The sequence below is a fragment of the Salminus brasiliensis genome, chromosome 4 (genome assembly GCF_030463535.1).
Source record: "Salminus brasiliensis chromosome 4, fSalBra1.hap2, whole genome shotgun sequence".
NCBI lineage: Eukaryota > Metazoa > Chordata > Actinopteri > Characiformes > Bryconidae > Salminus > Salminus brasiliensis.
In genome coordinates this window covers 19,963,749-19,977,851 of record NC_132881.1, presented here as the reverse complement: position 1 = coordinate 19,977,851, position 14,103 = coordinate 19,963,749, and the positions used below count along the sequence as shown (strand labels likewise).

Here is a 14,103-nt window from a genome sequence, read left to right as displayed (position 1 = left end):
GAAAACTATTAATTTAAAGAGATTTGATGACTTTAAATACCAAGCATGATAATGCTGTGTAGGAATTGTTTGTGAGTGTGCATCCTATTGTAGGATCACATACTCCGCCCATGTCTGTAATCTGTGCGTGTGTAAATGTGGGTGTTCTCTCTGTTACGCATTCTTTTTTTTTTGGTTTTGTTTTGTTAATTACTTACTTACAAACTCCATGTTTTAAGACCAGCTTTGAGATGATAGGATGTGAACTGTTCATATTCTGATGTTTTTGTTTTTTTCCAAACAATGCACATTTCTGAAAAAAAAACAGTGATAATTAGTAATAACATTATGTATTTTGTTTGCAAAGTTGTCAGGCTCGCTACGGTACGTAAGATGATGGCAAATGCATGTTTATCATCTGACCGGAATAAGACACTTAACTCATTTTAGTGTTTTAAAATGTACCCCAGTGTCCGATATCCATCATGCTTCACTTGTGTAACTCCACACATGTCCTTGGGGGGGCCCGTGGTCAGTGGGATGGTAACATCGCCATATACGACGATACGCGAAATGCGAAGACCTTTTTTTTGGTGATGCTATTGCATTGGCTCGCTCTGTCTTTCACTATAGCATCTCTTTGAGTGTGTGGTGTACTCATTGACATGACTCATTTATAGCTGACGTCCAACGTGCAGGCTTTAGTCTTACAAAATTCACATAGTGTCTCGACTACTGGTGAAGCTGCATTTGGTTTTGTCACCAGAGCACCTGACGTTGTCTCCATCTTACAAAGACCGTATGTTAGCCAGTACCATGGATGGAATGGCCGGCTTGTAAGGGCTAGCCACTAGCCTAGCTCGGATACCTCTGCGCTTACCGTTCTTCTGCTTCCTCTCGCACTGCTTGTGGTGCTTCCACTGTTGGCGAGATGAAGGGGTGCTGGAGTTGTGTAGCTTTTCTCTGAGTTCGGAGTTTAGCTCCGAAAAGTGTTTTTACCAACGTCAAGCAAGTGTGTCAAGTGTTTTTTTTTTTTGTGTGTGTGTGTGTATAGGATGCAGAAATGTTGGAGGAGGGGTTCTGTAGTTAACTATGCTGGGACACTTTGCAATGCTGATATTCACTGTATAAATGAACATGTCAGATTGTGTGTGTGTACATTGTGAAGAATATATTTACTGGGATTGCCATGTGTATGTTATTTTTGAAATAATTATAGAACTTGGAAAAAATGGTGTTTTATGCTACTTCATTTTGTATCTGTTTGAACTGTAGAATCATTATTTGGACCATGTTCTCTAAACTTTCTAGGATAGTGTGATATATTGTGTCAAATGCTGCACTGAGGTCAAGTAGAACTAATAAGAATACATAGCCTTGATCATAGACGAGAAAAAGATTATTTATCTTCACTGAAGCTGTCTCTGTGCTATGATATGATCTGAATCCAGATCGGAATGTCTTGTACATGTGGTTCTTACTCAGGTATGAGCGGAGTTGTTGGGCTACAGCTTTTTCTAAGATCTTAGATATAATGTTAGGTTAGAAATGGGTCTGTAATTACATGTGAGCATTGCCTCCATTTGCCAATACATGTCATGCTTAAGTTGGATCTGCCTTAAAGTCTTTTACCATATGTGTTCTCTGTTGTGCCTTTAGGTAAAATGGTCAAGAGAGAACTACCACCACAGCCTCAGTTCACCCTACTCCCTGAGACTGGCCTCCGCTGATGCTGCGGGCAAAATCATTGTGTGGGACGTGGTGAGTGGCATGGCTCACTGCGAGATCCAGGAGCATGCCAAACCTATTCAGGGTGAGACAAGGCTAATCTTAAAATACAGTATTATTATTTTGTGTCAAATTGCCAATTATTTAAATGTGTTTACATGGACAGTGATTATTTGCTTGAAAGAATAACATAAGAATAGATGCACAAAATGTTAGGTCAACTGTGTTAAGTAGACACTTTATTGCATAATATGTATTCAAGGAATTCCAGTATAACAAAAGTGATTTGAGGACATTCTAGTTCGCATGGCTGTTTCTTTTTCAGTGATTTTCATTCAGCTTAATAAAATGTAAGTACTTTGTTAAACAAGTAAAAAACAAAATAAATAAAAGAAATTCCAAGAGCCACCTCTTACACACGGCTCACTAAGTTACACACATTTGTTAGGTAACAAATATTCCAACCATCAACACAGTGATTTCATATTGCAGATAATACATAAACCAGTCTGCCAGGTAGGTTACCTAGATTACTTTTAGGTTACATTTCTCTAAGCAAGGTTTTTGTGTGAAATGTTAGTGTAATAGTATCATGTAGATTAAAGCCTGTTTGGGCTAGTTAATAATTCATTAACGTCAGTGTGCTTGAGGAATTCAACAAAACCAGACTGTGCTACATCTAGGAGAAGAGGACCTAAGCCTGATTCTAACAATCTTAAAAGACTTGTTGTTCTATATTTTACTACATTTATGTGTATTTGTTATATACAAAGCTTATCCTGGAATATACACCTGGTTATTATTGGGGTCTTCTTTTGGGACAAAGACAAGGATATTAAAAAAGAGATGGAGATAGAAGTTACCTCATAAATATGTAAAATATGTTAAATTATTCTTGTCTTTGTTTTCTCACCCTAATTCTTTGCCAGACCTGGACTGGTTGTGGAATCAGGATTCTTCACGTGACCTGCTTTTAGCTGTGCACCCTCCCAACTATATAGTACTGTGGAATGGAGACACAGGGACCAAGCTGTGGAAGAAGAGCTATGCTGAGAACATTCTTTCCTTCTCTTTTGATCCTTTTGACCCCTCCAATCTGGCTTGTGAGTTTAATGACTTCTAAAATTACTTAAGCGTTTAATTTAAATCATATTAAACTACCTGAATTCATCACCAAGATCATTCCAGCGGGTCCCTGTTAGCTTTCTTTTATTGAGCAGGGAAAGGGAGGAATTATGCTATACTCACCTCACTCACTTATTGTCTTTATTGTTTTTTTGTTTTTGTTTTTAGCGCAATGGGAGTTTGATAGCTCAATGGGAGTTTTTTTGGACATTTAGGGATTCATCGTCTTAATGATTTGTTTTTTGGCTATAGTCGATTGACATTATTTGTACTTGCTACAATGTTTTGGGAGAAGTGGCCATTAAACCTAATGTTTGGCCCATTAACATTTGAGATCTTTTTTTGAGATGAAGTTTTCATACCTTGGATGATATCAGTATCAAGTTTCAAACACTTAACCTGGTAATTACTGCTGAGTGAAAGTAAACAAGAAAAATATAAATATGTTCTAGATAAATATGTTCCATGACTACTTTTTACCACTGTATGTTTGTATATGAAGAAAATTCTAAAAAGCAATGTCATTCCATTTTTTACTTCTACACTTTTCTTTTATACTGCTAGTCCAAGTGACTGATTTTGTTGTTTACCTTTGTTGTTGCTGTCTTATTCTTGTAGTGCTGACCAGCGAGGGAATCGTCTTCATCACTGACTTTTCCCCGTCCAAAGCCCCGGGCAGCACTGGAAAGAAAGTTTACATTGCCAGCCCCCACTCTAGCCCTGCTCACAGCAAACCTGCTGCTGTCCAGCCCACTGGTGCAAAAAAGGCCCTTAACAAGGTCAAAGTGCTGATCACCAATGAGAAACCCACGTAAGTATTGCCACAGCTTTGCATCCCATACAACAGTGCGGAAAGACAAACTTTCTAAGGTGGATATTTATTTTATGTTTTGGTTTAATTGAAAAATACAGTACACTATAGAGAAGTCGTCGTCCAGGCTCTGGTGAATTTTCCAGACTGCCAGTGCGTTAAACACTGAGCAGAGCTCTGCTGAATTGGCATTGTGTTCTTACTGTGCAATAGCCAGTCAGCTTGGAGCATGCAGTAGTACAGTCCTGGGGATTTTTAATGAATAGCTAGTTGGGCCAATAAACAATAATGAACACCTTATAGTGTACAGTATGATATAACAATAAATAACAAATTTTAATTTAAACTTGTCATGACTGGCTAGGTCAGACAATGAGGGTAAAAACTCACAGGGGATGGCTCGATGCGAGAGTGTTTTATTCTAAAACACAGTAAAACGGGTAAACACAAGAAAAAGCAGCAAAGTTACAGGGATAAAGGATAAACCGAAATATAACCGTGACAAAGAAACTTGGGCAAAGCAAAGACGCACACCTGAGGTTGAGAATCCGGGAGCTAGGCTAGCGTGGGAAGAGAAACGCTAACCAAGACCTACAGGCAGTGCCTGGGAAAACTAGGGAAAACCAAAGCTGCGCTCGTCAGGCGCTAGGGAACTTACGTGACTTGAGAGCTGAGAGATCAGCTGCAGAACCCAAAAGGCAAGGCAAAACCGACTTGGTAACCAAGTCTGACGACCTTGTGGATTATAGGACCGTGAACTTGAACTGTGACGCCCTTGATTCGTTCGGCTTCGTCCATGCAAACAGCACCATGAATACATTCACTACCTTAACTGTGTTCAATTCTCAGCAATGGGCAGCTAGCACTAGCTTCTTACATACCGCAGCCTCAGGTGAAATGTATTAACAAAACAATGAACATAGATTACACACACATGACAATAACCAAACCATGAAGTTAGATATGAACATGAATATCAACATAAGAGTCTGTGAAACGTGACATGAACGCGAACGTCAACCTAAGAGTCTGTGAAGCATGACATGGACATGAACGTCAACATAAGAGTCCTCATGAGAGCCTGCGAGCTGGAGCGGCCGCTGCTAAGATGTAACTCATATGAAGTTAGATAATGATCTGACTATGGCTACTACTATACTTGTTACTATATCCAAAAAATGCAAAAAGCCTTAAGCAATGGGGGGAGCCTTTTCTTACAACTCTCCCTCAACTCTAAAATAACCTTCCAGATAATGTTCGGGATGCAATTTAGATAAAGGTTGCAGATCCAGGAGTTAATGGACACCGGGAATTCTAGTGAGATCTGTTGTCTGTGTCAGATGGAAGAGCAGGTGGATGCCAGTGTTTCAGGGTGCTCCCATGGCTCTGTTACTTTCTGGCTCTCTCCTTTTATAACATTAGGCTGTTATAGTCAGACCTGCCGTAGTGGTTAGAAGCCTGGCTGCTGGAGTCCCCTTTACCTGCATCAGACTAGCTGCCACCGACCAGACTAACCACCAGACTCCCCTGCCACCCATGTCAGACTAGCTGCCCACCCTCCTGCCACTGCTACTTGCCTAATGACTATGCCAAAATTTACATGGAGCATAACTACATGCTACTATTATTATTACCATTCTTAGCCATTACTCTTATCATCACTACTATGATATTAGTTCTATTATATTATGAGTATTAAATTCTGATATTGTGTGATATTATGTGATCTTTTTGTATCAATAATTTATAAATAGTTCTGACCAGAGGAGGATGGGTTCCCCCTTGTAAGTCTTTGTTCCTAGGTTTCTTTCTCCAGGTCTGAGGGACTTTCTTTCTTGCCACTCTCTCCTTTGTCATGCTCACTGAGGATCTTTAGGATGTCATGTCTTGTTGATCTCTTTTACTCTTACTGTCCATTGATTATGTTAAGCTGCTTTGGGACATTGCGCTATACAAATAATTTCATTATTCTGCAATTGGAAGGGCCTAATTAGTGAGTGGGAATTAAGAATTATTATTCGGAATCACTTGGAAGTGAGTCCTAATTTGTTTTTAAGAATTGGAAATTATTAAAGCACCCCTAGAAACATGTGAAAGGGACTTAGGTGTACTGGAAAGTACTTGCATGGCCCTGTTTATTATCAGTCTCTTCTGTAATGCATTGTTATGAAGCTGCTGAATTTTTCAAAAGAGCTTGTTTGAGATCTAAAAAAAATGTTTGGCTAATGACTTGATTTTAATGTTGCTTAATATTGTAGTAAATAAGCCTGACTGTGGATGTATTAGGTTATGGCAATATGTTTAGCACATCACAGCTAACAAATGAACTGCCACGCAATTTGCTCTTACCGCTACTGGAAAACCGGTGGTGCATTACTCTGTCTGTTCATTTACCTAAGAATAGAATTGAGAGTACAGGTGTGTGTGCTTCTGTATGTTTGTGTGTAGGGCAGAAGCAGTGACTCTGAATGACTGTCTCCAGCTGTCCTACTTGCCATCAAAGAGGAACCACATGCTGCTACTTTACCCCAGAGAGATCCTTATCTTGGACCTGGAGCTCAGCCAGACTGTGGGTGTGGTGGCCGTTGAGCGCTCTGGCGTACCTTTCATACAGGTGTGTGAATATGTGTTTGATCATTTGATTTTTCATGGATAAGGATCACACAGAGTGTCCTGATACTTTTGGATGAAAAATTAATACATGGAGGCACATGTATTGATATTTTCTGTTTCTGTTAATATACCTTAAGAGTCCTTGGGGATAACTTCTTAAGTTGTGTTCACCTACCACTGCAATAGGACATTGCCACTGACTGAACAAACCTGTTTCTAAAATTGAAAGCCAAACATTTAAAACATTTTGTGTTAAATTTCATTTTAATCCATTTGTGCAAGTGAGTGCACATTACTGAGTGTGAACATTTCTTGAGCAATTAAGCAATATATTGCTTAATTGCTCAAGAAATGTTCACACTCAGTAAAATGAATGAAAAACCTTCAGTTGCAGTATCTCAGTTGCTGGCAGTGTACAATCTGCCATTTTTGCTTCTAACAATCAACTTATATGTATAACTCATTTTAGGCTACTGGTTGTTAGCCACCTACACACATTATGCATTTGCTTCTGATATAAATTGAGCTGAAAAAAATTAAATAAATTGAATTTAATTGAAAAATCTCAGCCAGGTCAGTTGCTTCCGATGTCCGCAATTCTGCTGTGAGTTTTGTTGAATGGTATTAGTGTCTCAGAAAAAGAGGTGCAAGTTTAAGATTCAATGAATTCACTGCTACAGCTGACTATGGATGTGTGCCTTTTGTAAAGCCTCCAGTAAGAATAATAAAGTACTTGGTTTCCATACATTTCTTTTTGATTCTGAAATCATACATTCAATTCTGAAAAAATAGATTGTGCTATCCAGAGGAATACGCTCAGTCCGCACACCCCAATGAATTTAAAATGAATTATGAAATGTAATGCCTAACAGCAACATTGTACAAACATGTAAGAACTGTAGCTTGCTTACTTGGCTCTAAAATGCTTAAGGAAAGAAATGTCTTGGGGCATCCTCTAAATAAACAAAGTCACATTAGTCAAATTCAGAAAAGAACATCCAGACCTGAATCTGAATCAGCTGTGGGGGAAAAGTGGCATGTGTCTATGGACAGGTTTTAATAAAAGGAAGAAAATCAAACAAAAACTAGCTTACTGTGTGCATGAAGCTATAGTATCAGGTCAAATGCAGTATCTATGATTATGATGGTTCTTGGTTTATGCCACTTCTGTTTAATCTCAGTGCAGCTGTATACTGGTCTTCAGTTGATTATAATATGCAGTACAGATTTTTACATGCTAGTATTAGTTATTGGACACAATACGAATTTGATATTTTAAGTAGCCTTTAGCAGTATTACATTCATATCACTTTTGAGCTTTATAGGAGCTTGATTTGACAAACAGGAACCTCACTCTCATTAATCAGTCTGCACTGAACCTGCAGGATAACTTTTCCTTACTCTCGATCACTGAGGCTTTTTGCTTCCCCTTGTTCTGAAGCACTCTGCCCTAACGATAACCTCTCCTGACCTTGAGTTCTTGTTTGAAACTGAGATTGCGTTGGGGACATTTTATCAGTTTTTGATGCCCAGCGCTTTTTACAACTGCCGTTGTCATAAAGCACTCCCTCAGGGGCTGGAGAAAAAATCATTGGGAAGAACCAAGACTCGATAGGGGGAGCCCATCCTCCTCTGGTCAAAACTAAAAAAAAATTAAGACAAAATAAATGATTGATAGTTATCATACCACCACATAAGACTGTTCTGCACAGGTGTGCTGATATAAGCATAATATTATTTTATCACTATAATCATAAGAGAGAACGAATAATGAAAGTAACAATGGTTAATGGTGGTAATAATAATAATAACAACAACAACAACAACAATAATAATAGTAGCCAATAGAGTCTGTGTAAACTTCAGCATTGTCAGTGGACAGATAGCGGCTGTCAGTCAACTGTTCTGATGATTAAATGTTCTAGTTTTAGTAAAGAACCCTGGCTGTGGCATTTTGAAAAAATTGTATTGAACTGAGAACTTAATCCTGACAGTGGTCTTTTCAGGCCTTTCTTAGCTTAGCGATGTTTCAAAGCTGTAAAAAAGCTGTCCTAGTAATGTTAGTTATATGTTGGTCAAATGATGGATCTGAATCAATTATAATTGCTGAACCAGAAATAACAGAGAAATAAGCCAGATTTAACATTAATATTGCATAAAGGGGAGCACTATAACAATTTAAGAATGGTGCCATTAAATGGTGTCGTTATTGATTTTATGAATTTATTTCAGAATTACTGCTGGTGTAAATGGGGCACCACCTGGCACTCTTACCCAGGACTGTAGAATTTACTTAACTGGTTGTATCAATTTAGACCATAAATAAAGCATACCTTGATTTGCAGTTCAGCTTAGAATTAAATTCAGTCTCTATTCAAAAGGCAGTTTGATGACTCCAAGGACCCAATCTCTTTGTATACACTCACAATTGCAGGGGTCCAGTGAAGGTGACAGAGTGGTCTTGATGTTCCTCATGACTAGCCTCTCAAAGCACTTTATGATAAAAGGAGTGTGTGCAACAGGACGGTAGTAATTGAGGCAGGACACTGTGGACTTCTTTGGCACCTGGATGGTGGTGGTCTTGAGGCACGTTGGACAGTGAAGTTGCAGGGGAGATGTTGAAGATGTCCATGAGAACATCCATCAGCTGGTCTGCACAATACCTGATCACTTCTGTGGCTTGACTCACATTCCAACCATGTTCTCTGGGCTGTCCAGGAGAATAGAGTGGTTTATATCAAAAGCTGCACTGAGGTCAAGTAGTATTAATAAGGATACACATTCTTGATCAGAGGCAAGAAGATCATTTGTTATCTTCACTAGAGTTGTCTCAGTTATATGATGAGGTCTGAATCCAGATTGAAATTTCATTTATGTGGTTCTTGTGCAAGTATGAGCAAATTTGTTGTTGTTGTAAGACGTCTGGCATTGTGTTTGAATGATGCTTTAAACCTTTGCTGACTAAAAGCCTGAGAAAGACTTGAAGCGGCAGAGTGAAAATTACCATCACTGCTCTGTAGAATACAAATGTCATGTAAAGTGTAAAGTGTGCATATAACCTATTGTTCTGAGAAGGACAGTATTTTCCCCTATACCATGATAGTCAATTCAACCACCAATGCTATGTCCAGATGTTGATGTGAACACCCCTTCTAATGAATGCATTCATATACTTTTTGTACCCATTGCTGACCCAGATGTAACATAATAAACATGAAACTATTGGTGCCATGCCTAATGCCAGGTGTGGGCTAAATGAGTATAACGCTTCCCAGCATTAAGCAGTGGAGCAGTGGAGCAGTGGATCTGTGTTCTCGGATTTTTTTTGCTAGCATAATGCTTAAAACACTGTGTTTAATAGTACTTATGCTCTCAATATACTTTTATGGTTTGAGGTGTGAGACAAGGGATGAGGTATTAATATGAACAGTATGTCAATTAATTGATTAAAATCGGGCCAAAAAATCTGTGCTAATTAGCTAACTTTGCTGTAAAGAAATCGGAATCGGCCATAAAAATTGTCAATGTGCCCCTAGCCATTGCACTTTTGATATGGCAGCAACAATATGCTAAATATGTGGAGGGATGATGGGTTTTTGTTATTGTTCTATTTACTTACTATAGGACAGTGTTTACACATTCATCAAAGAAATAGAATAGACTACATAGAAAGTGAATTAAAATTTGTGTTTTTGTATACTTGTATATACCACACACACACTTGAATGTGTGATATGTTGCAGTTTTAATAACTGTAGCCCTTTACACATTCTTAAAATGTTTTTAGCATTTTTTGTAACTCCACAGGCTTCCTTCTGTGGCAAGAAGCAGATAGTTCTTACCTTGCCTTTGCAAAGTTGTCAGGTTCTCTATAGTGCATTAGAAGATTCCAATGTCATGTTTATCATCTGAACAAAATGATACCTCTACTTATTTTAATGTTATAGGATGTGAGCAGCGCCCCCCTGTGATACCTGCCATGCTTCAATTAGTAGTAAAGTGTCCATACCTAGAGATGTATATCAAGTTTAATGGTGATTGGCCAATTCTAAGGTTGTCAAGTACCTGCTGAAATCTGATACTATACTGAACTATAACATCAGACTCATTAATACTGATCCAGGACAGCCCATAGTAGCACCAACAAATTGTGCAAATTGAGTTTTTTCTGCTTGTTATAGCACCACCTGGCAGTGCAGTTCCACCAAACTTTGGCATAGTTATGTCAATTTGACATCAAAGTGGAAATAAGCAGCCTTTATTATGGTTGATGCCTTTTGGAAGAAGCATTTTCTAAATGTTTTTGTATTTGTGTCAGTTGTGTCCTATTTAGTACCTTTTTGGTGTTAGGATTCTACATTTCTAACCAGACAAAGAACAGTTTAATTGTACTGTGATTGGTCAATGTAGAAACATTGGCTTTACTACTAGATGTTTAACAAATACAAAGTTATCTATACAACTGTATCTATCCCTCACATTTCTATAATGCATCCACACAAACATATAGCTGCATAATTGTCAATCAGATGTGGCATTGGTGGCACTGCCTAGTGACCAGAATCATCTAGGGCACAGTTCACAACAGTGAGCCACCATTGCTCTCTGTGATAGCACATTTGTTGGTTGGAGGGAGCAATGTTTGGCATATATTTTGTGTCTTAAGGAGCAGAAACGTTGAATATAGACTTCATATAGATTCCATATAGAATATAGACTTTTAGGTTACTGAAAAGTTTGTAAGTTTGAGCAACTGTTTAATGCCGTGCATCTGAATGTATCAGTTGTGGACACACTCATACACACTCATGCTGTTCTGTCCCCTGCTTGCAGGTGATCCCATGTGCCCAAAGAGATGTTCTTTACTGCCTGCATGAGAACGGCTGCATCACCCTGCGTGTCTGCCGCTCCACCACACCCTTGGTTGAGGAAACAGGCAAGACAAATAATAAGATTAGTAATTGTAATAACAATTCCCCCTCCCCCATCAACCCCCCTATTTCTCAAACCATCAGTTTGTTTTGATGCTTGTGGCCACACAAGACCAAAAAACAACCACCCTTGAGCAGCAGATCTAAACACTCCACTGAGCTCGGTGGTAAGGGCAACAGACCATCAGCTTAAAGGTTGCAAGTTCTAGTGGCCCTGTCCATATACTTTTCCCTGCTAATGCACTTAATTAAACTCCATGATCTAGGAATTAAATAATTATTAAATAGAACATTTATGATAAATTATTATACAGATATTGGCTGCAATATCTGTGGATTATTATTTTTTTAATCACATTACTTTGTAGAAATCTGTTTTCGCTTTTATGTCCAACACAAATAGTAAATATGCTTGTCTTGGGAAAAACATCCATGGGGGGTACTTTTTATAAGCCCTGTACACTGCTTAGCATATTGTGATGATGTGTAGCAATATTATTGCAAAATACTTTTTATCTACTATGGAACTAATATGTGGTTATGAGGACAGAAATAAATGAATGTGGATGATGGGGAATGATAATATTCTGAAAAAAAGGTATATTTCTATTAAAATCCTTCCAATGTTTTAGCCGTAGACCCGGAGCAGAGCGTGCAGGAGCTGGTGTATGACCTGCGTTCTCAGTGTGATGCCATTCGTGTCACCAAGACAGTGCGACCCTATCGTGCAGTGGTCTGCCCCGTCAATGAGAACAGAGCTGCTTTGGTTGTCAGCGATGGCCGCATCATGCTTTGGGAATTAAAAGCTCACACCATCAAAACACCAACCAACCTCAGGTAACTTTGTTTGTGTACTGTGAGATTATCTTGCATGTGAGTTTATTAACTGCACATAACTGGCCATAATCCAGTGGGTTCTTTAAATCAATGCATTTAAACTGTGGAAATCCACCTTTGGCAGTCAAGTGTACAGTAAACAGAAAACAAAAAGTGTAGAAATCAAATTGAACAAATATCTTTTCAACTTGGTTTTAAATTAAAAAAATAATAATTCTAAAAATTCTTTTTGAATGTATTATTGTATTTTAATGTTATTGTCTTTTTAATTTAATTGATTTTAACTTTAATTTTCAACCATTTTCATTTATGGCATTACTGAACTTTGTCAGTTATCAACTGCCTGTTACCTAGTGCTAAACTTACATGTTTTTTTTATTTTTGTAATTATATAATTATATGGGGCAGTGGTGGCTCAGCGGTTAGAGCACGGGGCTATTAATAACGGTTGTGGGTTCGATACCCGGGATTGGTAAGCTGCCACTGTTGGGCCCTTGAGCAAAGCCCTTTATCCTCTCTGCTTCCTGGGCGCTGGAGTTGGCTGCCCACCGCTCTGGGTGTGTGTGTCCTCGCTGCCCCTAGTTCACTAGTGTGTGTTTGTTCACTACCACAGATGGGTTAAATGCGGAGGACACATTTCGCTGTACATAGTACAGTGACAAATACGTGCATCTTTCTTTTTTTTTTTTTAATTATTATTAGAACAGAAGTGTCCAGGCTTCTGCATATAGCTGTATGAAAAGTGCTTTGTAGTTGTTGTTCGTTTAGTAATGGAAGCACTATATATATATATTGATGTTATATTCATTTTTACTAAGTAGAACTAACAATAATAAACCTGCGGCTGAACACTGATTACATTAAATTAATTTTTAAGAGAAGATTGTGAAGGGTCTCTGTCTATCTCCCTCTCTCTCTGTCACACATACTGACTTACTCTTTGTTTCTATCCCTCTGTCTGTTTCTCTTTTGATTACAGTTCTGGCTTGTCCCCGCTATACTCTCCCATTAATTTCTGTGGTACACCTTTGAGTCGGAACCAGAGACAAATCCCAGACCTCTCTCTCAATACAATGATTGGTAAGACATTGTACTCCACATACACATAATGTTGTACCCTTACAGATACTACATCAGTATTTGTGCTGATACCACTACTTACACTATATGCCCAAATGGTTGTGGACAAGCTTTGTAATAAATAAATCAAACTACTTTATTTTGCACCCATTGCTGACTCATATGTGCAAATGCGCACACGCACAGCTTATGTAGTCCATTTAGAGACTTTTTGGAGCAGATAAACATGAAACTATTGGTCCCATTGCCCGATGGGATGGGGTGTCGCAGAATGCATTTAGATTTTTACAGCAATGCTCCAAAATGTACATTGGTATGAAAAAGTTTTGGCACCCCTGATAATTTTGATGATTTTCCTTTATAAATCATTGGTTGTTCGGATCAGCAATTTCAGTTAAATATATCATACAGCAGACGAACATGATATTTGAGAAGTGAAATGAAGTTTATAGGATTTACAGAAAGCGTTCAATAATTATTTAAACAAAAATTAGGCAGGTGCATATACTTGGGCACCCTTGTCATTTGCAAGTTTTTTTCCTCTTTGCATCTTCCCTAAAGAGTGGCAACATGGGAGCCTCAAAACAACTCACAAATGACCTAAACAAAAATTGTTCAACATCATGGTTTAGAGGAAGGATACAAAAAAGCTATCTCCGAGATTTCAGCTGTCAGTTTCCACTGTGAGAAACATGGTGAGGAAATGGTTAAGGCCCAAAGTGACAGGCCAAGAAAAATCTCAGATAGACAGAGGCCAAGGATGGTAAGAACAGTCATAGTCAACCCCAAGACCAGCTCCAAAGACCTACATCATCTTGCTGCAGATGGTGTCACTGTGCATCTTTCAAGTATTCAGCGCACTTTGCAGAAGGAGAGTCTGTATGGGAGAGTAATGCAGAAGAAGCCTTTTCTGCGCAAACACCACAAACCGAGTCGCTTGAGGTATGCTAAAGCACATTTGGACAAGCCAGCTTCATTTTGGAATAAGGTGCTCTGGAC

General features: G+C 38.6%; 1 protein-coding gene across 1 annotated transcript in view; it reads left to right on the top strand.

Moving 5' to 3' along the window:
• wdr11 (WD repeat domain 11) overlaps positions 1–14,103 on the top strand; it is a 72,523-nt gene that overhangs the window by 15,601 nt on the left and 42,819 nt on the right. Inside the window, exons 3-9 of the mRNA XM_072677563.1 lie at positions 1,639–1,792; positions 2,637–2,810; positions 3,451–3,643; positions 6,092–6,257; positions 11,090–11,192; positions 11,820–12,024; positions 13,004–13,104. Coding sequence (XP_072533664.1) covers positions 1,639–1,792; positions 2,637–2,810; positions 3,451–3,643; positions 6,092–6,257; positions 11,090–11,192; positions 11,820–12,024; positions 13,004–13,104 — 1,096 coding nt within the window. The remainder of the gene's footprint in view (positions 1–1,638; positions 1,793–2,636; positions 2,811–3,450; positions 3,644–6,091; positions 6,258–11,089; positions 11,193–11,819; positions 12,025–13,003; positions 13,105–14,103) is intronic.